General features: G+C 39.6%; 2 protein-coding genes across 3 annotated transcripts; both read right to left on the bottom strand.

Moving 5' to 3' along the window:
- Positions 1-394: 394 nt before the first annotated feature.
- LOC115671333 (uncharacterized) lies at positions 395-14,883 on the bottom strand. 2 transcript variants are annotated; one of them, XM_056320828.1, is made up of 22 exons: positions 13,792-14,883; positions 12,198-12,313; positions 11,752-11,960; positions 10,260-10,379; positions 9,931-10,059; positions 9,720-9,845; positions 9,179-9,234; positions 8,985-9,084; positions 8,779-8,896; positions 7,503-7,712; positions 6,796-7,132; positions 6,081-6,174; positions 5,580-5,688; positions 5,119-5,390; positions 4,883-5,010; positions 4,367-4,601; positions 2,839-3,027; positions 2,433-2,722; positions 1,631-1,838; positions 1,175-1,417; positions 946-1,034; positions 395-842 (listed from the first exon to the last, which is right to left on the bottom strand). In XM_056320828.1, exons 1-22 carry the CDS (start codon positions 14,628-14,630, stop codon positions 692-694), a joined length of 4,368 nt encoding a protein of 1,455 aa, XP_056176803.1. In that variant the 5' UTR covers positions 14,631-14,883; the 3' UTR covers positions 395-691. The 2 variants fall into 2 exon arrangements, with proteins under 2 accessions (XP_056176803.1, XP_030448736.2); XM_030592876.2 differs by having other exon boundaries at positions 395-839; positions 13,792-14,882.
- Positions 14,884-17,892: 3,009 nt separating this feature from the next.
- Positions 17,893-22,372, bottom strand: LOC115671317 (RNA polymerase sigma factor sigC). The gene is made up of 7 exons (XM_030592854.2): positions 22,114-22,372; positions 21,630-21,793; positions 20,703-21,260; positions 20,395-20,625; positions 19,221-19,361; positions 18,897-19,097; positions 17,893-18,492 (listed from the first exon to the last, which is right to left on the bottom strand). The coding sequence occupies exons 1-7, from the start codon at positions 22,208-22,210 to the stop codon at positions 18,211-18,213; spliced, it is 1,674 nt and encodes a 557-aa protein (XP_030448714.1). The 5' UTR covers positions 22,211-22,372; the 3' UTR covers positions 17,893-18,210.
- Positions 22,373-23,310: the final 938 nt, after the last annotated feature.

Here is a 23,310-nt window from a genome sequence, read left to right as displayed (position 1 = left end):
GTTGTCCTTCTACCTCTCGTTCGTTCGGTCGAGCTACTTCTTCAGGTTGGTCAAGAGCTCGTCAGAAAATTCAATACATTTTAGCTATCTTCTTTTAATTTTCCCTCAACTTTAGATAAATAAGACTAATGGCCATCATATCTCCGAAATAGGACTTACCCTTTTCAAATTGCATTAGACGTACGCAGATTGATTTACTAAATTAATATACGCACTACTTTGTTGTATCACTTAAATCTCACTTTACACGATTATCACTTATCTTCGATGAAACAAGTCAATCATTTCCAATGACAGCCTTATGCATCAATAGACCTGTGAATAACAAAAATCAAGTTTAAGCATAGAATTTAAGAGAACGAAAATCTGCACACGATCTAAGGATGGATAGCTATTGAAAAAGAAAAGTAGGGAAGATCAATTAGTATACGAAAATGAATACAAAGCTATGTATTACCCTCCTTGATATATACAAGCTACAGAGTGAAAAAAATAACTGCAAGCAGTACAAGGGGGTAATTTCCATGAACAAATGCCTCTCTCCCATCTATACATTTATTCTCTTCTCTCTTTCCTGCTGTGTGTCAATTTCTCACCCTATGTGATCTCTGAAAAAGGGTACAAAAGGAGGGCTAGATTCAAGAGAACAAAAAAATCGTGTTAGCGAGCAATTGACTGTTAACAGATGCTATCACGATTGCCAAAACAGCTCAAAATTACTACTATACAGCGACCGATCTTGAATTTCCAGATTCGCCACGTGCCAATTGATTAGTTGTGACTGCAAGATTTTACAAAGTACCAGTCCAGCTGGGAAAATCCACCATTCACTGTCATCCCTGCTACCAAAGCCAGCAATAAGTGGAAAGCATGAGCTTGTGTGTGTGTGCGCGAACTGTGAATAATGGTTTAGACTACAGTGTTACAAGAGAAGGCAATCCTCACAAGCTAATATTCCACGGCTGAAAGTATGGAAGCTTTTTGCCAGCTGATTGAGCGTTGTAGTGAACATATCCACAGAGAAATGCAATCCCCTGGTTCATGCCATATTTGTCAAGAAAAGAACTTCAAGAAATGATTATCAATACTCATTATTTCTCTAGCGCTCATAGGTATATGCTCCTTCGGTTTTTTGTGTGTGCATTTATTCATTGAAGTAGAAGTAGCGACTTACAACATTAACTAAAGATGTAACGTTCCACAGCGCATACACACGAGCTAAGCCTGCAGAACGCCTGGGTCCATGACTGAATAAAGCATTGATTCCCGCAGGGAAAGGAAGAAGAATCCCAAGCGGTAAGATGAACAAAACCAGGAAGGCATCGGCCAACGAAATTGAGTACAACTGAAGCAGAGTCAGCAATACCAAACTGAAGTCCCCTAAAAGTAACATTGAGATGACTAAACCAACAAGATCCTGCAAGAATTCCCAAAACCTTATCAAAAATGATATGAGGGAGAGGATAAAGCTTGCTCAGGAGCCCAGCAGCAGTAGCAGAGCCTCTTTATGGCGAAGTGGTAGAGTGAAAATTTTTCTTTACATCGGTGGATGAGTTGGTGATGTTAACTAAGATGAAAGAATCTGCGTGCGCAAAAAAGTGTGCCTGTGTAAACAGAGTAAAGAACATACCTGGTGGCCAACAGGTTTTGTGTTATGAATCATGAAAGAGAGAAAATAGAATAGATTTCTTTTCTCTTCCAGCATCTGCAAATTGTTCAAGTCTAAGATTCCACCTAAAGTCCTCTTTCGCCTCATATGGGTTTCACTGCTTCGAAGCCGACTAAGAAGGCCCTCCGCCAAGTCAGCCGATGGCATTTCTTTATGAATTCTCCTTGCACTATAAATGTAAGTGAAAGCAAAAGGCAGAAGTGTAAATAGACCACAATCAAGAAGAATATACTGTACTATACACAAACAGAATCAGAGGGCTCTGCACCCTACTCACCTCTGAACATAACTAGTAAGCATTAAATGACTTGAAAGGTTTTGTTATATGTTTGTGGTTTTGCTGTGTCTTCACAAGGAAACTAGCAAATTAAATGATTGGTAAGAGTTTGTCATTTGTTCATGACCATAGGTGAAAAGCACCCATCACAATGTTCTTTGTTATGTGAACATGTCGCAGACTCGCAGGTGTATTGTGCTTCTGTTTCCTTATGCCCTCCATAAGAAATCACCCCCCCCCCCCCCCCCCTGCTTTTCCATCTCTGATAATTAGAACAGTCACAAATACAACAGAGACGAAACAAATGTCGACAAAACCTACTTTCCTAAATTACGAACTTAACATCTTTGATGCCACCATCTTATGTAGGTAGGTAACTAAGGCCAGTAAAGATTAATCACAAGCAAGACCTTTTCCATAACGTCATAACTAGATAGATGATAAGTAATAGACATTTTACTGGAAAAAAGCATCAGAAATTGATACCTTGATCGCTGCTCTGTTCGTGTAGGCTCATGTCTGCTTGGGGAAGACACAGACTGATTTTCATCTTCAATAGCATTCACCAAAAGCCCATACTGGCAATAACCACAAGCTGTTGCCTGGAACCAGGCAAGATTAACACGCACGCCATGGATCCTCAGAGCAGGATTAGCATGAGTTTCAAGCCATCGCAGGACAGATCGAAATGTCACCCTCAATCGTCCACGACGGACTAGGCGCAATTGTGCATTCAAACCGGCCACAAGTCGATACCAAGTCGTAGGTGGAACAGACTGCAAAGTCAAAAGTGTCCAAGTCAACAGAAAATACATAAATCACACAGCAACCAACTGGCCATTAGAACTTTTGTCAACACCATCTTGTAACAAGTTGTGTATCAGATGATAACCTGGCTCAGGAGACAGGTGAGAATACTGTCGCTTTGAAGAGAAAAAGGAGCCACATAACTGCCGTCACCTCCAAAAATTATGGACATTGGAAATCTTTGAAATAGGCGAGGAGGAAGATCACTTCTTTTTTCATCTCCGCCAAGGAAGAAATCCAGATAAGCCAGCATAAGATCAGATGTTGCAGCCACCTATTAACACATAAATCGGCTCAATGTATTCTTCCCCTTTTTCCTTTCAACAGCTAAGATCCTTTGGATAAAAACAAGGAAAGCCCCATGTCGAAAGAGACTTTGCCATCTACGATATTAGTTTAATAGCATGAACAACAAATCACCATTACCAATATGGAACTGCTATAACATGAGTCTCTGAGTAATTGAACAAGAAGATGGGAGTATAATTCATCACAGTCTAGCCAAGAAATCACAAGTTTGAGACACTTGTCAGTAACATGTTCTTTTGGACATTGGTTAACCTTGAACCCAAAATTATGCCTTGAATGTGATTAATGAGAGCACAGGGCCCACAAGTAAAATCAATTTCTATGCATATTATACCATAGAAACAATGTTTATCAAGATTGAAAATCGGACGACTACAGTGTCAGAAGAATTCGGTAAGCAATCAGGATACCCCTCAAATATTTGTCATGAAGTTTTCTGAGTTAATGTTTTTATAAGAAAGTTAAATTTGTCAAAGCACTTAGTGAAAGTTGGTTTGAAGCTTGACACTTTCCGGAGAGTGGGAATTACTCTTGGATGTAAATGTTTTGATTGATACCGTCGATACTTTGTCTTGTCAATGAGCTCGTTTTTTGCTTTGAGCTCTTTTGATAAGAGGGTTGGCACCACTTTAGCGCCTTTCAGTAAATTTCTCTTTACTTACAGGAAAAACAACAAAAATTTCAACCAAAGAACTGTTAAGCATCTCAACTGTACCAGAACCAGTCATAATTAAAACAAATAAAAAGAAGAGAAATAGGGGACGGAAGGAAAACCACAATTACAAAGAAATACCAAATCCATATTCCCATAAACAATTAAAATCTCCAAAAATAGCACACAAGCGAGACTTAGATCCTTCAAAAGATTTTTTAACACCCTCACGAGTTCAATATAAGTTGCTTTTTACATGATTTCACATTCAAAAGGATATTAAGTGTCACATTTTTTCCATTAAGAGATAATAACATTTGTTTGCCACCCGTATTTAACCTTTAGGTTCTTTCATCTTTAACAGACTCAATTCTCTCGCTCATTCATCTTGTGCATTCCTTGATTATTCCTCTCCTAATTTCTCTTGGATTCTCTTCTTACTTGCTTTTCCTCCACTCGTTGTCTAGCTACCATTATAATTTTTAAAGAAAAAGATAAAAGGGAAAGTGAACCCTTTTGATTTCCTCCCAATCTTTACCATCTACACTATTTTTTGCAACTGTGATGGCCATAGGAAACTTAAGTGTTCACCTACCCGAAGATGACCATATAATTTACAGGAGATTCAACCAGCACTTCAAGAAACATATACCTTAATGCCTTCATAAAGAGCCCTTGAACGGCAAGAACGTAAGCAGGCATGATCATATTCTGATCTAACAAATTCACGTAGACGCTGCAACTTCATTCTTCGACGCCATTGCTGCCATGACCATGCAAGGGGATAGCCAAGGACAGAGAGAATGCTATGCATTGCTCCCTCCCACCATTGGTAAGCAGCTAAAGCATTAATCTCATCCACAAATGTATTGAATGCACCTTCATAGCTGCCAGATGAGGATAACAATTTTAGACGACTCATACACTCAACATGGCTCCCATGGACTAGCTAAGCTCGCACCTGAAATCAAGTACTTAAATACTGAAACACCTTAATCTATTAGCATGATCTTAGATTATTTTGCTATTAGCCCCTAAAAACTAAGTATGCTAAATGGTTGATAAAACCTCTAAAAAGAACTTCAAAGCAAATTAGCTAAGAACCCGAAAAAACACTAATAGTGCAAAAGACAAACTAAGTAAAAAGAAAAGGAATACGGCAGCTTACACAATTTCCTTTATTTGCTCTGGAGGAGTATGTGGAAGATACCACGGTTCACTGAATGTATTAGGACCCATGAAATACATCCTGTGCACGTGACTTTGAGACTCCTCTGCTCTGTTAGTCTCCAAAACCTTAACAAATGAAAAATATCTAAAGACTTAACAACTTTAAAGAGTACAGGAAGCCATAAACAATTAAAGAAATACAATACACTTTTATGACCAAAAAAATCAATGCACCTCGTTCAAAGACTCCAAGAAAGGAAAGGAATGATCTATTTGAGAGCCACGCTGCGTGGGGGAGGGGCCTGGTAATTCATCAACCCCAACAAATTTCATTCTTGCTACGCTGAGAACCAGTGCTAATAGGATTAAGAGACCCACAAGAAGAAGACCGAACAACCAAGGCCCACCAAATGTATAAATTAACTCTTCAAGAGCTGTATAACAATGTGGCATGTGATATCTCTCTGAAACGCACTTGTATGGGCAAGGAGTTTCAGAAATACCACCTGTAAAGATGAACATATAATTAAGGAAGGATCATTCAGTAGGAACTAGGCAAACAGACTCGAAAGAACATGAATGCAGTCCACATCAAAACACGGAATATGCGCATGAACAAATAGAGATGAAAGATCATAAATGTGCAGTTGTAGGTGCAAGAAAATCAAGCCAATCTAATGCCCTTTTATCATTACCTCGAACTGCAATATACTCTGCACGACGAGGAAGCTCGATAGCAGGACAATGGTGACAAAGGGATCTATCTGATCCAGTTACATTTTTATATGTTCCAGCTGGACATTCCTGAAGAAGAATAACCGAGAAAATGAGAGATTTGGAGTATATGATACGGAGAGGTCTGTTTGATGTTCCTCATGGCTCCAATTTGACAGATACATCAACATCAAATCAGGAGAAGTTCCAATTACTTCAATCTTTTACAGATGGTGCACACCCTCCAATGAACTATTCACATGACTATATTTACATGAATGCAAAGCACATCATGATAATTACCCAAAAATCAACCATACAGGAACAAGTCCCAATAACTCAGTCATTTCTCTCGTTACTATTTTGCACTGGAAACATTGCTTCAAGTACCATTTTCCTCTACAATATACTACTGGAACAAGATTAACACAACTAAATAACCCAATTCTAAGGCAACAGCATCTCAAATTCTCAATGCTTACCAGACAAAATATCCCGTAAAGCCCTTTTGGACAAGCTTTCCCAGTCAAAGTACCATTTTCACCAACATGGCCATGCTCTCCACCTTGCCCACCCCTAAAGGCATTGCAAGGAAGAAAACAATGAGATTTCTAGCATTTCAACTTCATAATTATGAGAACTGCAAACACCTTGTGCGCAGGTGCTCGTAGAGAGAGAGAGAGAGAAAGAGAGAGAGAGATTCCAGTCACTTTTCCTAAGGCGGAATATGGAACTGTGAGAAAGGAATTGTAGCATTTATTGTTTGTGTTGGAAGAAAAGGACATAATCCATCTAGTTTTCTTCCAGTCATCAATGATTTGGTTTTTTGCCGAAGCTGAGGGTTTCTTAGTGTCAGATTTGATTTCCTTATACTGTGTCGCCAAGAACTTTACTTCAGTCATTTCCTATAAATAAAATTCTCTCCTATCTCCTGATAGTCCCAGCTAAACAAAGAATCGAAAAAGGGATTTGTCAAATCTAGAAGCCAAGCTAAGTTGCACTCAAATCCTACACTTGCATTTTATGTTCTAGACACATGTTGGATTAATATACATTTAGCACATGCGATGAAACACATGGAATGCATCATGAAAGTAAAGAACGCCACATTAATGATTAATTTTTCTCCTTCTTACCGAGGGGGAAAAGGAGAGAGTGAGGAGAACAAGAAAGCTAAAGAAAGGGGCATATACAGACCCAGTATCTATGATTCCTTCAACGCTGGCAATGGGCTGGTACACATCTCCAGTGGGAATATCTGACCAATGAAAGTGAATCCTTCCCCCACCTCCACCACCACCTCCGTTAGGACTTCCTCTACCCCCGATACTAGAAAGAAGAGCAGATTCTCCAAGAGCCAGACCTCGCAAAAACATTAGTACGGTACCACCAGAACCGCCACCAGGACCTCCATCTGGAATATCCATTATATTATATTTTTCCCTCTGAATAGTACAATCAAAACTTTCTCCATCAGCTTTCACTGAGCCCTCAATGGACAAGGTTGATAAAGGGTGCTCTGCAGAACCCATTACTGATTCAAAAGAAAAAATTACATCAAGGCAAAGAATTTGCATCATAAACACATTATAACCACTTAAAGCAAATTCAAATGGAGCAAACTTGTCAATATTCATGGGTCCAACTTAAAGCTAATGAGTTCCATATTAGAAGGAAAGAAACAAAAAAGAATTGAGTGATAATTAACCATATGCTACCAGGGCCTTGGAGTCTCCTTAATCCTTGCCCAGTTGATGGTAGACAAAAAAATATTTAATATATAAGTGCAATACAGGTTATGTTATCAAACAAAATGCCAAAGCATACTAAATCATTTATCCAGTACATACTCAATGTTTGAATTATAAAAGTATGTTCCTGCCAATTTCCACGTATTAACTTACCTATAATTCCCCCACCAGACGTTGAACCTCTAAAACTATCATTTCCACTTCCACTGCCAAGTTCACATGGCTTTTCTGCATTTCCATATGATTTTCCACCCTGGACACATTCACCATTATAGCATCCTGCCCCTCCCTTACCACCATGTCCCCCGCCACTGCCAATCCCCTTACTCAGGAGGCTTCCTTTACCTACTCCACCTGTGCAGCCTGTACAAAAGCCAAAATTTTTCCAGATAGTTCAAACATCCCACATATATATGGGAGGATAGACTTACAATTTGTCTGTACAAGCACCCCAATAAGAAAGGATCAAGGTTTGCATCTTCAATATTTCATATGCTTCAACATTTACTCTGTTAAGCTTTTCCTATGCCACATAGATGGTGAATAATAAGCAATTCAGGTGCATGATTACCATAGTGGTTACCTAGCAACCACTATGGGCAGGTGGAGCATTCTAGAGTGGACCGTTCAAATAAAAAAAATGGACCTGTCAATAATTTAACTTTAAAGAGGTAAAAGCAAACAAAAGATGTCGTTTTTTCAAAGCTTATAGCTTATTCTACAGGACAGAATGAAGAATAACTACTAAACTTATGAGTTATGAGTGTAACCTCATGATACTTTAATCCCAAAGGTACCGAAGGACCAAACAACAGATGTAAAAACTTCTAAATTGCCCCCAGAATTAACATATCCACTATTCAGCAGCCTAAATAGCATAAGTTTTATTTGATCAATGACAAGTTATGAAGTTGCTTCATTAACTTTTGATAATTCAGCTTTCTTCCTTTATATCTACTAAGTATATCAGTTATGAAAAGTTCTTCCATCATTTCTCACAACTCCTTATATTTTGCATTAAAAGCCAAATCAGGCTAACCAGAATAACCATGAAAATGCCCGAGCGACCTGAGTTGTTCCTAGTTTCATTCTGGGTAGATTGGGTATATCAAGCATCTTACACTATGCTATTGTTTGGCTACAATGCAAAGTAAATGAGCAGTTTAAGTGTATTAGTTATGTTTCTGCAACTACACATCCACGTAATCAAGCTGTGAAAAGACATAGGGAGCATAATTTTAGAACCCCTATCATCGCAAACTTAAGCTTTTGTGTGGAAGACAAGGGGCATGAAATGAAGTGAAAATTTCAGATTTCCCTCCTAACCTTCCTCACACAAATTTTAAATTTATCCCATCTTCCACAACCACCCTTACTTTCCTTCCCGCCCCTCCTTCCCAAACAAAGCATTATAGTACCAAGTGCTTACCTAAACCAGAAGCACTAACTGTTCCAGAGGAATGGACGGCAATAGTTCTTGCTCTATGGAAATGAATGATGGATCCTTCTATAAGGCCTTCAACAATTATGTCCTCAACTCGACAGATCTAGAAGTGCTAAGATAAGTTAGTTCCATAACATGAAAAGATGATGAAGCTACACTAAGTAAAATCATAAATCCCAACAAACAAACACCTGGAGTGTGAAAGAGAGGGAAGAGTTCACATTGCAATCTTCAGGTGGCTCAAGCAGTTCCGCTGGACAGTTATGTGATTCGCAGTAAAGTCTTGGAGTTCTGCAGGGACATAACAGAGTAAGCTTAACGTTTTTTAAAGAGAGAAATTTGAGAGAAAAAGTGCTGTCAACAAGGTATAACTAATCCAAATTACATGGCATCTGCTGTGGCATTCTTTGAGGGTCCACGTAAAAGAGATCCTGGACCGACCTTCACATAAATAGGAGAAGTCGTTATTGATATACAGAGAGAACAACTGAAGAGAAAAGCATGAATCCACATGCAATTTAACAAACTCCTGATTCACCACTGGAACGTAAATATCCATCACTTTGTTGAAGTATTATCCCACATCGATTAACAACGGGTCCTAAATGCTCTTTATATTCATGTGGTCTCCTCCACCAATCAACTTAAGCTTTGGGTTGGACTTTCTAACACACTTTGATTACCGAGGTAGCACTATTCGCATGGAACAACAAACCTCTAGCAAACTACTAATCTTGAGAGTAAGCTTCATGCTCAACAAAAGTCATTTATATGCATTACATCTCATGACAGCAAAATAGTTCTAGTGGAGGCTCGAAGGAAGCTTTATCCAAACTCACTACCATGATCTTATTTCTTACTTCTAGCAACATTTCAGAGCAAGTGAAAGTTATTGCTAGCAGCATTTCTAATAGAAAACAGCTTACATGAATACTGTAAAAGAGAGACAAAACTAGCCGCTGTGCCTCAATCCAGTCTCCTGGCCCTGATAGATTCAACAACCCTTGCCCATGAATTCCCAGGTTAGCATTTGAATGTATGACAGAAGATTCCTGCTAAGGAAGAAGAGAAAACTTTCATACCAGAAAGCATCATGTGAAGCAAAGGATAAGAAGCAGAGTGGATTGAAGAAGATACCCTGAGAACAACCAAATTACTGGCCTCAAGCAAGGATGTTGCAACGGTTGCATCTCCATCACCATATATGAGCATTTTGGAATTCCACATCAAGAACATTTTCACAGACATCCGTAGGGCCCCATACACCTAAAGTCAACGAAACGAAATTACCAAAGATTGTAGACTAGACAACCGAAAACAAACAAGCAAGAAAACACGGAATATAAACAGAAGTGCCCATCATGTAGTCCTATAGTTAGTGGTCACAATACATGATGGGATAAAACATGGAAGTTTCTTGAAAGTTAATTGAATAAAGAAGCCAGGCATGCACAATTACCACTCACCCTAATCACAGAGTCACTCATCAACAATTCTTCAGCCAATACTTCAAATTCGGATGAAGCATAATGTTCTAAACCAAAACTGAGGATTCCTTGGTTAAGCAGACTTATCTGGCCTTGGACCTGTATAATGCAGGAACAGAGTAACCGCATAAAATTAATCTACCGAAGAAAAGTAAAGTAACCCCAATTTATCTCCAGCGCAGGAAAAGTAAAGTACAGTGTACGGAAAAACTATCAATGAATTGATTACAGATGCTATCAAGATTATGGCAATTGACTTCAAAGAAGTTAATCTACTGAAGAAAGTAGGCCAATGACTAGCTATAGAGCAACTAATCCATAAGAAGGGAGAAAACTGAAACAGACAATTGTTGCTCCAGAGATATAAAAGGAGCTTGGAAAAGTCCATAAAAGTTTGAAATGCCTAAAGGTAGATGACAAAATAAAGTTGAATAATAGTATACAGAATAACCATGCTCCTGAGAATTTCCAGGAAGAACTATCATCACAATTGACAATAGGCATGAAATGTGACACATCATATACCCAGTCAAATACCAGGTTTTCTTATTTTCATGTCAATTACATATCTGTGTAGTTATGTAGAGACCTACACTACGGGCCACAAGGCATAGATTGATCATCGCAACTCCCTTCTAAATTTTATAAGCGTACGGTATCTCCTGCTATGCCAAAGGTGAGTACTACAGGGGCACCCTCTCCCAACCCGAACACCACAAAAAAATATAATTAAAAAAAAAGCTGTTTAGTCTAGAAGCCATTTATTTGAAAATTTGATCTATGTTGAGGTTCCTATAGACCCATACTTTTCTCTTCTTTCCTCCAATTCAAGCTCTTTCTGTGAGCTTTCATTTCCACATGAGTCCTGTACTGCTTGATGAAATAAAGAGTACTGTGACAAGTCTCAGATAAAACATGATCTCTCTTTCCTGTGCATAGTTAAATATACTTTGTCTTACATAAGATAATCTTATTGTATCTAACTGTAATTTATCTGTGACATGATAAATAGCATTTAGAAGTGTCCCTTGAACAATCGGCACCTTAGAGAGAAAAAAATCCAAACATGATTTCCACACTCCTATTGATGTCACTCTTCTAAAGCAGCTAGAGGCTAAGGTTTTGAAGTCTCGTTGAAGGTTAAGGATGTGGGGAACTGCATTGTAAAGCTATGTATCAGTTAACTAAAAAGCGAAGCTGTGATTTTATACATATAAACTTATTACCGTTAGGAACACTTGCAATTCCTTTTGGAACAATACATGTCCAAAAAAATTACACATAAATGTTTTAATGTGTCAGACAATGGAAGTAGCATGTCTGCATATCATACGGTGTACCCTGCTAACCGTGCAGATTCAACAACTAGTGCTTAATAGGATAAAGACAAAGGGATTTCCACACCTCGCCAAAGGAAGAGAGAGAGAGAGAGAGAGAGAGAGAGAGAGAGGGAGGGATGATGATGAGGAACCTGAACACGACTCCAAAGCAAGGGAACAGAAGCCCTGGCATGATTTCGGACATAAATATTGGTCCACAGAGGCTGATTGGGAAACTCCATAAGAAGCGCCTCTGTATCTGTCGTCATATTGTGATTGTCAATGACAAGGCTCCGTGGAACAGCATCATAGAATGTCCCAGCAGCACCAGCATTTAGTGGGCAGCTAAAACTACTTCCTCCTGAAAGTAGAATAAGACAATGTGCAGTAGAGAGCTATTAGGAAAACAACCACCATTGCCCAAAAACATCTGAATATGCAACAAAAACATTATCAACACCACACCTATTAAAGTTCTAAGACATGTGAGGGTTTAAAATTTCCTATTGTAATATCATGGATTTTCTTGTTATACAAAAATGTCCCAAATCTACTGTCAGATGGGCTAAAAATGATAGACCTTCGCAGAAAATCTCACCATGTACGTATATTGTAGGCTCATCATGCCTACTAAAGACATTGACTGAAACTCTACCACCACCCCCTCCAGCATAGCCATTTCCACCACATGCACTTATCTTGCCATTGCCAGTCCTGCTCTTTGCAATAAAGACGTATAGGTTAAAGGGCAACCAGCTATGATGGACAAAAGAATATAGAGACGGAAGATAGGCTTTTAGGAATAGAAGACAATGCAACAGCAACACCAGCTCAAAAGGGATTCTGGCCTGACACAGATTAAGCATGTGTCTCGCGCAAATAAATAGCACGATAATATTTGAAAGTGCAGCCAGTACATTTTCAGTTCTTAATCAGATTGAGGATTCAAATTCTCATTGACTCGGCCAAAGTTATCTTCCATGGATCATAGCATGGGAATGGAGAATTATTCCATCAGTAGAATTAGATCTATTAAAATGGTACACGAACAATCTTCATTCTTGACACAAGACATGCAAGTGCTACAGCTAAGATACCAGCATGCACTTACTCATATATCTAAATGTCGGGCCAAAACTTTTTGCACAAATCTGACGCAACCGAATGCAGAAGGTCTCCCTCAATCAGATTCAGTGAACCATTACAGAATAACTTCCACAACACAGAACCCAGAAATAAAGAGATTAAAATTTAAGAGAACCTGTCTTCTGAATGATAAGCAAGTCTCAGGGAAAAAATTAGATAACGGTTAAACAACATTTATAATGTATCTCCCAAGTCAAAGTGTCTGTCCAAGCTTCAATTGCTTCAGTTCCATAATAAAATCAAGAGAAAAGGTAAAGAATGATCAAACAAACAGGAGAAACAGGTGCCTGCTACTCCATAAGAGGCGCTTCAGCCAGTCAAAATTGCCCAGCCATATAAAGGTGGACTCTCCCACTCCAAGTCTGAACCAATAATCTTAAAGAAGAAATTTGAAGGAGATTCTCTAGCTTCTATTCCTCCATCAACTAGAATATGAATATCTTCAACAGATAACTCTGAGGAAAGAACTCTATTAAACCTTATTTAACTCAAATAGTAATATTTGTAACCAACAGCAAGAATTACCCAACTTTTCCTCCCTTTGTAGGTTATAAAGTTCATAATGCTTCTCCAAGCTTAGTTGCCAAAGGTTTTATTCCAGCAGTTGCAATCGCTATGTTCCTCGTAGCACAAAAAGCCTAAAGAAAAAAACATAGCTCACGCGACAAGAACGAAAATTAAGACGAGTGTAAGATATAATCTTGCAAGCTTCCATTTCCTTTCCTTTACAAAACAGGACAAGCCTAATTGACCAAAAAACCCATTGATTTGCTAGCCCCCCCCTCTTCCAAAAAAAAAAACGGAAGAAGCACCAATTTGGAAAACTACCCATAGAGAAGCAAATTTTTTTCATTCTTTTCATCTAAAAAATGCCAAAAATGTGCATTTGTAAAAAAATTCCCTTATCCATAAATAACTTCAGGAGAAAACCTATTTACGAAAAAGTAAACACGGCAACATCTAAGAAAACTCCAAATTTCTTGCCACAACGCATCCTATATTTACACACACAATTAGAGAGAGAGAGAGAGAGAGAGTTGAATTACATTTTCTGAGCTTTGATGTAAATGCTGCCCCCAGAACCGCCGCCGCCATTGCTGCCACCATCACCTCCGTCGGCCAAAATACTCCCATTCACCTCCAAGTACACTAACACCGTAATCTTGATCCTCCCACCACCACCACCTCCAAAGTCCGCTTCCCTACTCGTAGTCCCCCCTCTGCTACCGTAGCTACACGGCTGATCGAGCCCCTGCCATGAGTACGTATCCCCACCCCACACGTCCGCCGCTGTCTTCCCTTCCTTCTTATCCTTCTCTGTCAAGCACCCTGCCCCTCTGCCCCCATGGCCCCCGCCTGCCCCATCTACCCCCTGCGGTGTCCCGCTCGTCTGCGCCGGTGGCGCCCCTGCCATAGCCGTCGTGTTGACAGCGGTTCCATTCGCGAAGCTCGCGTTATTCGCCACCAACTCGAACGAACCCGTCACGATAGACGCATTCTCGCCCAAGGAAAAATTGCCGGTGATGTTCACAGCAATCTCACAACCCGCTCGCGGGCAGTGAAACTTCACCGACGGGAGCACGACGAAATTCCCCTTCCCGGCAATGTACACGTCCTTCGTGAGATTCAAATCCCCGACTATCTGACACGTGGAGTCCAAGGAGCCGATGCCGCCGAGATCGTCGGTGCATGAGACGGAGGGCGGATGCGGCGGCGGGGGAGGCGGCGCCGGCGGCGAGTAGTCCTGGTGGGAGAGGAGCTCGTCGAGGTCGGTTACGGCGGAGGGGCCGGTCTCCGCGGAAGCGACCGAAGAGGCGGCGAACCAGCTGAGGATTACGGCCAGGACAATGGCGGAATCGAGGACGCGGGAGCGGAATCGAGCCATTCGCCGGTGCCGGAACACATTTAGAGCTCGGGATTGGGATTCGACGAGCTCGGGAAGCGGAGCTCCGGTTCCGCTTCAATGGAGGACATGGCCGAGCTGAGAAGCTGCGCTCGATCGTGCTCAACGAGCTCGTTCGCCTTCTCGGAGACGATGAGCTGGCGCGAAGAACCCTAGAAATTGCCCTGCGAAAAGAGAATTTTCTCAGAGAAACTTGCAGAGAGAGAGAGAGAGGTGTGCCGAGAAAGACGAAGGAGGTGGGGGGTGAAGATGGAGCTTTTTTACGTGAACTTATGGAGAACGCTGATCTGCGGCAGCGCCCAGGGTAACTCATCTGGAACCGGCTGTCTATTGGTTGGGTTTTTCGGGAGACGAATTGGATTGGAGGAGGAGCGAAGGCCGGGTGGGACTGGCCGTGCTGGATTGTGAGCGCATTAAAGAGAGCCCCACGTCCCTTTAATGGAGCGTTTAGTGCACTCACGCTTATTAAATAAGAGGAGTGAAACCCGACAACCAAGCTGAACCGGAAATGATGGCTGCAGCGAAACGACGTCGTGATCTGAAACTGCCCTTCATTTGAGATTACTTTTCTATCTACCTTAGTATTTTAGGCTCCGTTTATTTCTTTAAAATTTAATTAATTAAAAAATTTCCTAAAAATGAACTTTTGTATCGCTTAAAGTAATTAGCTAATGAAAAGTCGATAACAATTTACGTCTGAATATTTTCGTGAACGATGAAGATATTTTCCGTTCATTCATTATTTTCAAATCGATATAAGTGATTATCTTTTGAAAAGTATTTTCCAATCATTCATTTTTCATAAAATAAATGTAGTCTTTATTAAGAAGCAAAGACAAGTAGCTACAATATAAAAGATTGCGTTTTAGTAACGCGTATCTTGTTATGGAGTGATAATACAAAATCGGCCATCAAAACAATGCTTCAAGTACACTCGTTATTGTACCTTTCCGATAAGTTTCTAAAGACGCTAATTAAGCCATCATTAATATGTTTCCAAAATATGGCATTTTGTTGTACTTCGGCTCATTTGCCGTATTTTGGAAAAACTATTTATTACATATGCAATGGTTTGAACAAATATATCAATAATTATTGTCAATTAGATTTGTTAAGATTCATTAACTGCTAAATGCAATAATTTCACATATCATAATATCTTGAAACACGGGTAAATATTAAACATCAAGGGTCAAATGAAACCGCGAGTTTCTCTATTGTTAATGAATGACTCTAATGAAGAGAGCACATACGGAAAAGCTCAATAAGCTAAGTTTAAGATACTAAAGTCTAAAGCTACCCAAGAGATGTTGCCTCAATGATCGGGTGTTGTTTCGGCTGCATGCACATTGCGAATTTGAATTTCTCTCGAGACAATTTACCTATTTCACCTTAATATAGGGAAAAAACGACATTACATTTCCATGAGTTTATTTGCTGCAATCAGTATAAGCCAAACGATGGAGTTCTTGGATATAAAAATAAATAAATCTACTAACAGTTCCGTCTTCTAACAAGTTATCTATGCTTTCTCAAACCCGATGAGCTGAAATTTATCACATTAATTTATCTCTTGCTTTGTTTTGGGCGATTTCGTGAACTTCTTTATAAACACGTTTTGAATTAATACTAAGCAAAATAATGAAATTTGATAATTAAAAAATATTAAGCAGTTGAAAACTCATCTTAAGCTCAATTAAAATTTATCAATCCCAAATAATTAATTTCTTGAATTTAGATCTCGTATTCACGGGTGTCCTACATACGGGGAAACGCAGAAGTGCAGAACACGCGCGTAGAAGTGCAGGACACGCGCGCTCCGAGGCCGTTCGGTGGGAGCAGCGCGCGACGTGGAGGCGCCGAGCCCCGGAAATCTTTCCTGGTAGAGAGAGAGAGAGAGAGAGAGTATATCTCACATTACCCAGCTGTAGCAACGATCTGCGTCACCGACGGAAGATGCTGATGCTGGGGGGACCGTTTGACTTGTATGATTCCACGAAAGGGACACGCCCGATTGGTCCGTGAGGTCGACACGAGCGGCAACGTAATTTCCCCTTTCGGGGGCCTAGAGCGACGAGGGGACGACACGTGTGCCGAGCTGACTCAGCAAGCCCCAGTTGTGGCTGCCTTGGCTGTTAAGTCTCTTCTGTGAGGAAGATATTTCAATTTTCGTTTGGTATTTTTTAACGTTGTTTTGGTAACGAAATCCGAGACAATCTAATAAATTACCTCTCTCGTCTCGCGTCCGATGATCAAAGTGCTGTTACCTTCGGAAGTAAGGAAAATTACCCAAAAAAAATAATCATAAACCAGTTGCACTTTTACTAATCTAATCCTAAACATTTTAAAGTATTTTTATTTGATAAATTTAGTCCTAAATCTTTTTAATAATTTGCCTATATAGTCACCCGATCAATTTTTACAAGAAATTTATGATATGGATGTTGATCGTCCTACGATTTTTTTTTTATTTTTTGTGATTTTTTTTAGTGTTAACGTCTAGCAGGGGTTGCCGCTCACTAGCCGAGACCTAGCAACCATCGCCGCCCACTAGGTGAGGGCTTGCAGGCCCAGTGGCCGGCTGAGGTCACCACCCTATTAGCCTTAACACTAAAAAAAATAAAAATTAAAAAAGAAATGAAAAGAAAAGAAATCTAAAAAAAACTCCCATCGGCATAGGACATGCCACGTAAGATAGCCGGCGTCTATATCTTCAATTCGGGTCAAAATTGACCGGATGGATTACATTGACAAATTGCTAAAAAGTTTGGAATTGAATGATCACAATTACAGTAGGCCTAATATAATAATCCTAAAATAGAGGGGCCGCATTGTACGCAACACATTCTTAAATACAATAATGTTGACCCGGTGCGTCAGCTAGGAAACAACGTGGCTATAAGATCATTTATGCTAACGTTAACTAATCAAATCTCAAGTCACCGTCCATAGCCAAAACAAGATATCAGTTTAAATAATCCGGAACTACATGACTTTTGGGCATACTTCTTTTCGTACAAGTCATTATTATATGCTATCATTCCAAAGATATCAGCTGTACCAGTTCTATACTACACTGATAGGAATGGTTGAAAGTTATGGCCATAATTATTTAATAAGCACTTGATGCATCAGCCTCGGCAGTCGCCATGTTCATCTACATATACTCAAGGATCAACCACACCTTTGAAGAACAAAGACCCCATTTCAAATTTGGCAAAGTCTTGGAGGAATGCAAAGGACAAACCACAAAAAAAATCCCCACCCATCTGACTCAGGAATCGAATGCAGGAAGTTCAAGCGCCTGCTATGATTTGAACAAAGAATCCATAGTTTCTGCACAGAGAAGCTGATGGTGTGTTTCTGTGACTCACTTTTCGGAAATCATGTGTAGATACAATGCCTAAGGTTTCTACTACAAAAAATTGCTATCTACACAGACCTGTCGGATTTCTCGAGTTACTCATCAAATCCTAACTGCTGTCCGACTCTAATCCTGTCATTAGGGCACCTTTTACAACTCGAGCTTAAACACACCACAAGCTCTCATTTGAAAACAGTATTATGTATTTAGATAGTGGCTCAGGCTACTACATACTTCTCTGTCTCTTAGTTTTTCCATGGCCTTTCTCTCTATTCTCCTTATCCACTCCTTGCTTACATTGAAAAGTCTTCCAATTTCTTCTAGTGACTTAATCTGATTATCTTTAAGCCCATATCTCAGGATGAGAACTTGCCTCTCTCTAAAATCCAAGCCACTCAAGAGTTCTTGAATTTGGCTCCTCATGTTTTGCCGTAAGACCGTTTCCACAGGGCTTCTCAGAGATGGATCAGGTGTAAATTCCTGCATCACAAGTTCAAAATTAGTAAATGATCCAAACTGTGATAAACATTCGAAACATCAAATTAAATTTTTATTTCTGAGTGAAACATCAAATCAAATTTTAAATCAGAGGGAAACAGACTCGGGAATCAGGGTGGGCAATATTCAAGTAATAAGCACCCATATCAAAGATGGATTATCTCAGTCATAAATCACCGCCAACTTTCGTGTGTACTAATGGCTCTGTCTACAATTCCATGCCCAAAAACACAGGATGGTACCCCTCGAGGATACTACTTATCTATGCATTTGACACCCAAAAAAAGAAAAGAAAGGAAAGTCTCAAACATCAAGGTCCTAAATGCTGATGATGAATGATGAGGAATGCACGAACGAAGATGAAAGAGAAAAACTTCTTTGCCAACCGTATATTTTGCACTGATGTAATGTCCCATTTTTTGATCTATTGAGCCGACAACTCTTAGGCATTGGCTAGCTGATCTGACTTTAGCCACAGAGAAGCCAGTGAACTTTGCAATCTCCTTATCGTCAGGATATTTCCTGTGTTGGTTATTAAGGGATTTCCGAGCCTTCTGTATCTGATTCACTGCAGTGGCTAATGTGGTCTGCAAAATACAGAAGGCAGAAGAAAAAAGTTGGAAAGGAAAAAGAAACAGGAAGGCAGAATAGAATCCATGTTCTTGCTCTTGCAAACTTGCACTGGCAATTTAAAGAGGAAAGGTACCCACAGGAATTCGGATCCCTCTAGCATGCCATGCCACCATTCTGGACATAGATTTCCTGATCCAGTACTGAACATAGGTGGAAAATCTGTAGCCTCTGGTGTGGTCGAACCTTTCTGCACCACGAAGCACGCCCATATTTCCTGCCTGTAAAAACGCAACATTCCACCCTGTTTAATTACCAGGAACTAATATGACCAAAAAAAAAATACCAGGAACTAAAACATCTGTGAGAATAAAGAGAAGCCTGTCACCCATTTTGAAGCAATTATCACTCATATAAAAGAAAAAGGTTTCACAAAGAAGTATTCCGAGTTGCAATTAATTTCCCAATGGTATTAACTGAAATCTTTTAGAATTCAAGGTGAAGAAGGGAGAAATGCATGTGCATAATTGTTTTATTCAGAACGCAGATTCTTTTAATTGTTTCTATTTATGTTTGGAGATCACACCATTGGTCATTATCACAGTCAAGGCCAGGTTATTAACCTGGCGTGGGGCTCCAGATTGGTTGCAAAGCTTGATCTTAACTACAAAAATGATATAGATGCATTTACGAAATGAGATACATTCCACTCGGGAGTAAAGAATGAGGCAACGCCACTTCAGGCCAGACAGAAAAATTACATGAATATGTGGTTCAGGTGAATTGCCTAGGCAAAACCGGTAATGCCTGTAAATTATTCACAAACAAACAGCAGTCTCCACGAATTGCTGCCGGCAGGTAGCAAGCAGACTCTTTGCCAAAGTCAGTATGACATTTAACATCCTTTCTAGCACAAATCAGCTTATTATTAGCATGTGCAAGCTCAGTTTGCAGAATACTATACGACTGTTTCTGTTTGATGTCAACTAGAGAGGACTACCAAACATGGAGACGACTATAAACAATTTATCACTTTATGAACTGGACAAAGGAGGCAATATTGTCCATTACTATCCATCTCTATTCAGTATATTCCAAAAAAAGGAAGCAGCAGAAATTTTTCCATGGCCTGAGGGTAGGTCCTGCTCTAGTGATGTTGGCAAGGTACTTTCACAGTGAGCAAGAGGTCCCAGGGTCCATTACTGGAAACATTTGCTCTCTAATACAAGGCTAGGCTGTGGTGGGAGCCTTATGTGTTTGAAAGGCACTTCAAAGAAAGAAATTGTGAAAAATGAGAAACCAAAAGAGCAAGACCTGAATTAGATCTTCATGTGCAATACCAAGACCTCTGTAATTCCTTGTAAGAAATATAACTAACGAGCGAGTGCTCCTCAAAAGCTCATCCCTGCAAAACCAACCAAAATGCAAGTTCTGACGCAGCACATTTTCATCAACTCCAGCAGCTTCTGCCCAGCAACGCAAGCTGGGCACCTGCCCTCTTTCCTCTTCCAAGATTGTCCTTATTCTCTCCAATTCTGCAAGCACCTGTATCAAAGTCAGAAGCAATTAAGCAGGGTCCCTTGAGATTTACACGGTGATAATGTTTACTAGCTCACAATGACCTTAACTCCTCTTGACATTTCAGCCTCATTCCTAGCAATTATCGATCTTCTTCTCTTGGAGTTTGATGATCGTCTGTGAGACGAAACTGAAGGTTGCTGAAGCCATTTCTGATTGGCAGTCGAAAGCAATGAAAAAGGAGAATTTTGGTTGGGTTTTGCAGATTGTCTCTCTCTTCTTGATTTTCTCATTTCTCTTTTCCCTGACCGAATGATTGATCTGACATGGTTGTCCCTTTTATTGCTCATCTTCTTTTCCACCACGGCATCAGATACTTCACAAGAATCTGGGGCATTGAAAGCTTTTGACAGACAGGTATGAAATAACTTTAGAGCTCCAAGTCTTCCTAACTGTAGCAAAATATCTCTCTCCAAGTTTAACGCATCTGAATCTTTGAGGGTTTCCTCTAATGCATTAAGATTTTCCATTAACAAACTAAAATGAGCTGCCTTGACTGATTGTAAGCTAGTATTGCCTTTAGAGTTGTTTGCTCTGTGTGATATGTGAATCCCACCAGTATCACTGTTTATACTGCCAAATGGCCTCTTGCCAATAGTTACCTGCAAATAAGACCTTCAATTAGATTCCGTGCACCTCACATCAGTCCTGTGACACTGACAAATTTGAACCGGTGACAAGATGATTTTGAGTTCTCTGCAACATACACACTAGCTGACCAAGTGCTTCTCTCTTTCTCTGTGTACTGTTAATTGCACTACACAGATGATTGATGGCAATAATTGACACCAAGAGCTACACCAGAGGGAAGTAATGCCTAAATGATGCCACAGCAACTCCTCATGCTGCGCCACAACTGATATTGGTTCTTCATTTAGGTGGTGAATAGTGAAAATAATGACGACAGTGATGATGACTATTGGTGATGAAGTGATGGCATGAGTTCTTCTAAAAAGAGAAGAGTGAGGGACCTTCGTATTCGTCATTTTGGAGAGATCATCTTCCAAAGTAGGAGCGGACGCAGACGAACATTTACACGAACTCGAATGGTATTTATGGCAGGGCTCAACCTCCTCAGCTATACTGGACAGAGAATACAATCTTCCTGAGCTAAAAGCAGCTTCCTTGCCTCTGACTGAAAAACCAAGAACTTCCCATCAGTGCTAAAGAAACCAATATAGCAAGAAACAGGGTGATGATGTATGCCACTGGGTGTCAATACGCTAACGTTAAAATGCATTCAAAACACGAAGCTCCAAAAGAAGTAAACTAAACAAGACCGACAGTCACAGTCAGCTAAGCTTCTAAATGGGTACCACAAACCTCTATCCAGGTGTTGCTTACTACGAAGACTCATGCACATGCAAGTCTCCAGCTAGTTGCAACTTGATACTAAATCCCATTAGTCGAGGACGACGACAATTCATCTATCTAATGAACGATCAAAGTGCTCACCAGAGGAAGAGATTCGAGTGGGCGAGCTGGAGAGGAGGCGAGACTGGACAGGGACGACGCACTTGAGATTGAGCCTGAAACCCATGCCGCCCCCCATGGAGGTGGTTGGATGCAGGGGAGAAGCAGAGAGGAATGGTGTCCATTAAAAATTGCTTTTTATAAGCAAAGGTGAAGTTCTTGAGAAGAAGAGAGAGAGAGAGAGAGGCTTTGTATGTTGCGTAGCAAGTCTGCTTTTGGTTGTTGTCGCTTCTCCACCACCGGTTCTTCATCTTCTTCTTCTTCTTGGTATGCTTTTTGCTTCACTTCATATCTTCTGTTTATTTAATGGAGAAAATATGAAAAAAAGAAAACATGAAAATATCTTAATTAGACTTTTTATTTTTGATAAACTGTTCTTGACAAAGGCTTAGGCTTTGGTTTAGAAGATTGGGAGGGGTCGAAAATGAGAAATAAATGTGGAAAACATAGTAAAATTTGGGATTTTTGTGAGAAGAATGTAGAAGAAAATTTTCCTTTCTCAAGTAGGGATTGAGATATTTACTTTAACACTTGGGGATCATCCTTAAAATGAGGAGAAAAAAGAAAAATAATAAACCCATCTAGGATAAATTTTGTGAGTGTGTTTGTTTGCGAATAATCAACGATTTAGTATATATTTTCGTAAAAAAAGTCATTTATATCGCTTATAAAAGTGAATTTTATTTTTATTATCGATAAAAGTGTTTAAACATACATTGCCGTTGATAATGATTGATCAATTATTTTAAGCGATATAATTAGTCAATTTTGAGGAAATGTTTTGCAAATCGTCGATGTTTTATAAAGTATTACGAATTTAATATATGGATCATATCATGTATTATAACGTATTTGTTTCACAAAAAATAAATAATTTGATAAATATTTCTCTAAATATTATCATTTGTATTGCTTATAAAAATAAATGAATGATAATCTCATCATCTGTGAAAATATGTATACATAGATCATCGTCCAAAATAAAATATTTTTCACTAACTAATTATTTCAAGCGATATGTGAGTTCATGTCTGTCAAGATATTTTCCAAATCATTTATTGAAACAAACGAACCTTAAATATGTCCAAAAAGAAAACGCTAGCGACCTACGTGTGCAGTTAATAGCTTGGTTTCACGATGGCAGTGTAAATACAAGGAACAATCTTTAGTAAAAGCACA

Source organism: Syzygium oleosum, unplaced genomic scaffold (assembly GCF_021117445.2).
Source record: "Syzygium oleosum isolate NSW1041296 unplaced genomic scaffold, Sole_v2.1 Sole_v2.21, whole genome shotgun sequence".
Lineage (NCBI taxonomy): Eukaryota > Viridiplantae > Streptophyta > Magnoliopsida > Myrtales > Myrtaceae > Syzygium > Syzygium oleosum.
This window is presented reverse-complemented; position numbering and strand designations above follow the sequence as displayed.

Excerpts from the sequence above, each read along its gene's own strand:
- LOC115671333 (XM_056320828.1), bottom strand. The coding sequence starts at position 14,630 with ATGGCTCGATTCCGCTCCCGCGTCCTCGATTCCGCCATTGTCCTGGCC. Across the intron at positions 12,314-13,791 it reads TACATCAAAGCTCAGAAAAT|GACTGGCAATGGCAAGATAA; the intron begins GTAATTCAACTC and ends TGCAAAGAGCAG. Across the intron at positions 5,391-5,579 it reads AGAGTATATTGCAGTTCGAG|GTGGTATTTCTGAAACTCCT; the intron begins GTAATGATAAAA and ends TCATCTTTACAG.
- LOC115671317 (XM_030592854.2), bottom strand. The coding sequence starts at position 22,210 with ATGGGGGGCGGCATGGGTTTCAGGCTCAATCTCAAGTGCGTCGTCCCT. Across the intron at positions 19,362-20,394 it reads CACATGAAGATCTAATTCAG|GCAGGAAATATGGGCGTGCT; the intron begins GTCTTGCTCTTT and ends GCGTTTTTACAG. Across the intron at positions 18,493-18,896 it reads ACATCAGTGCAAAATATACG|GAATTTACACCTGATCCATC; the intron begins GTTGGCAAAGAA and ends CTTGTGATGCAG.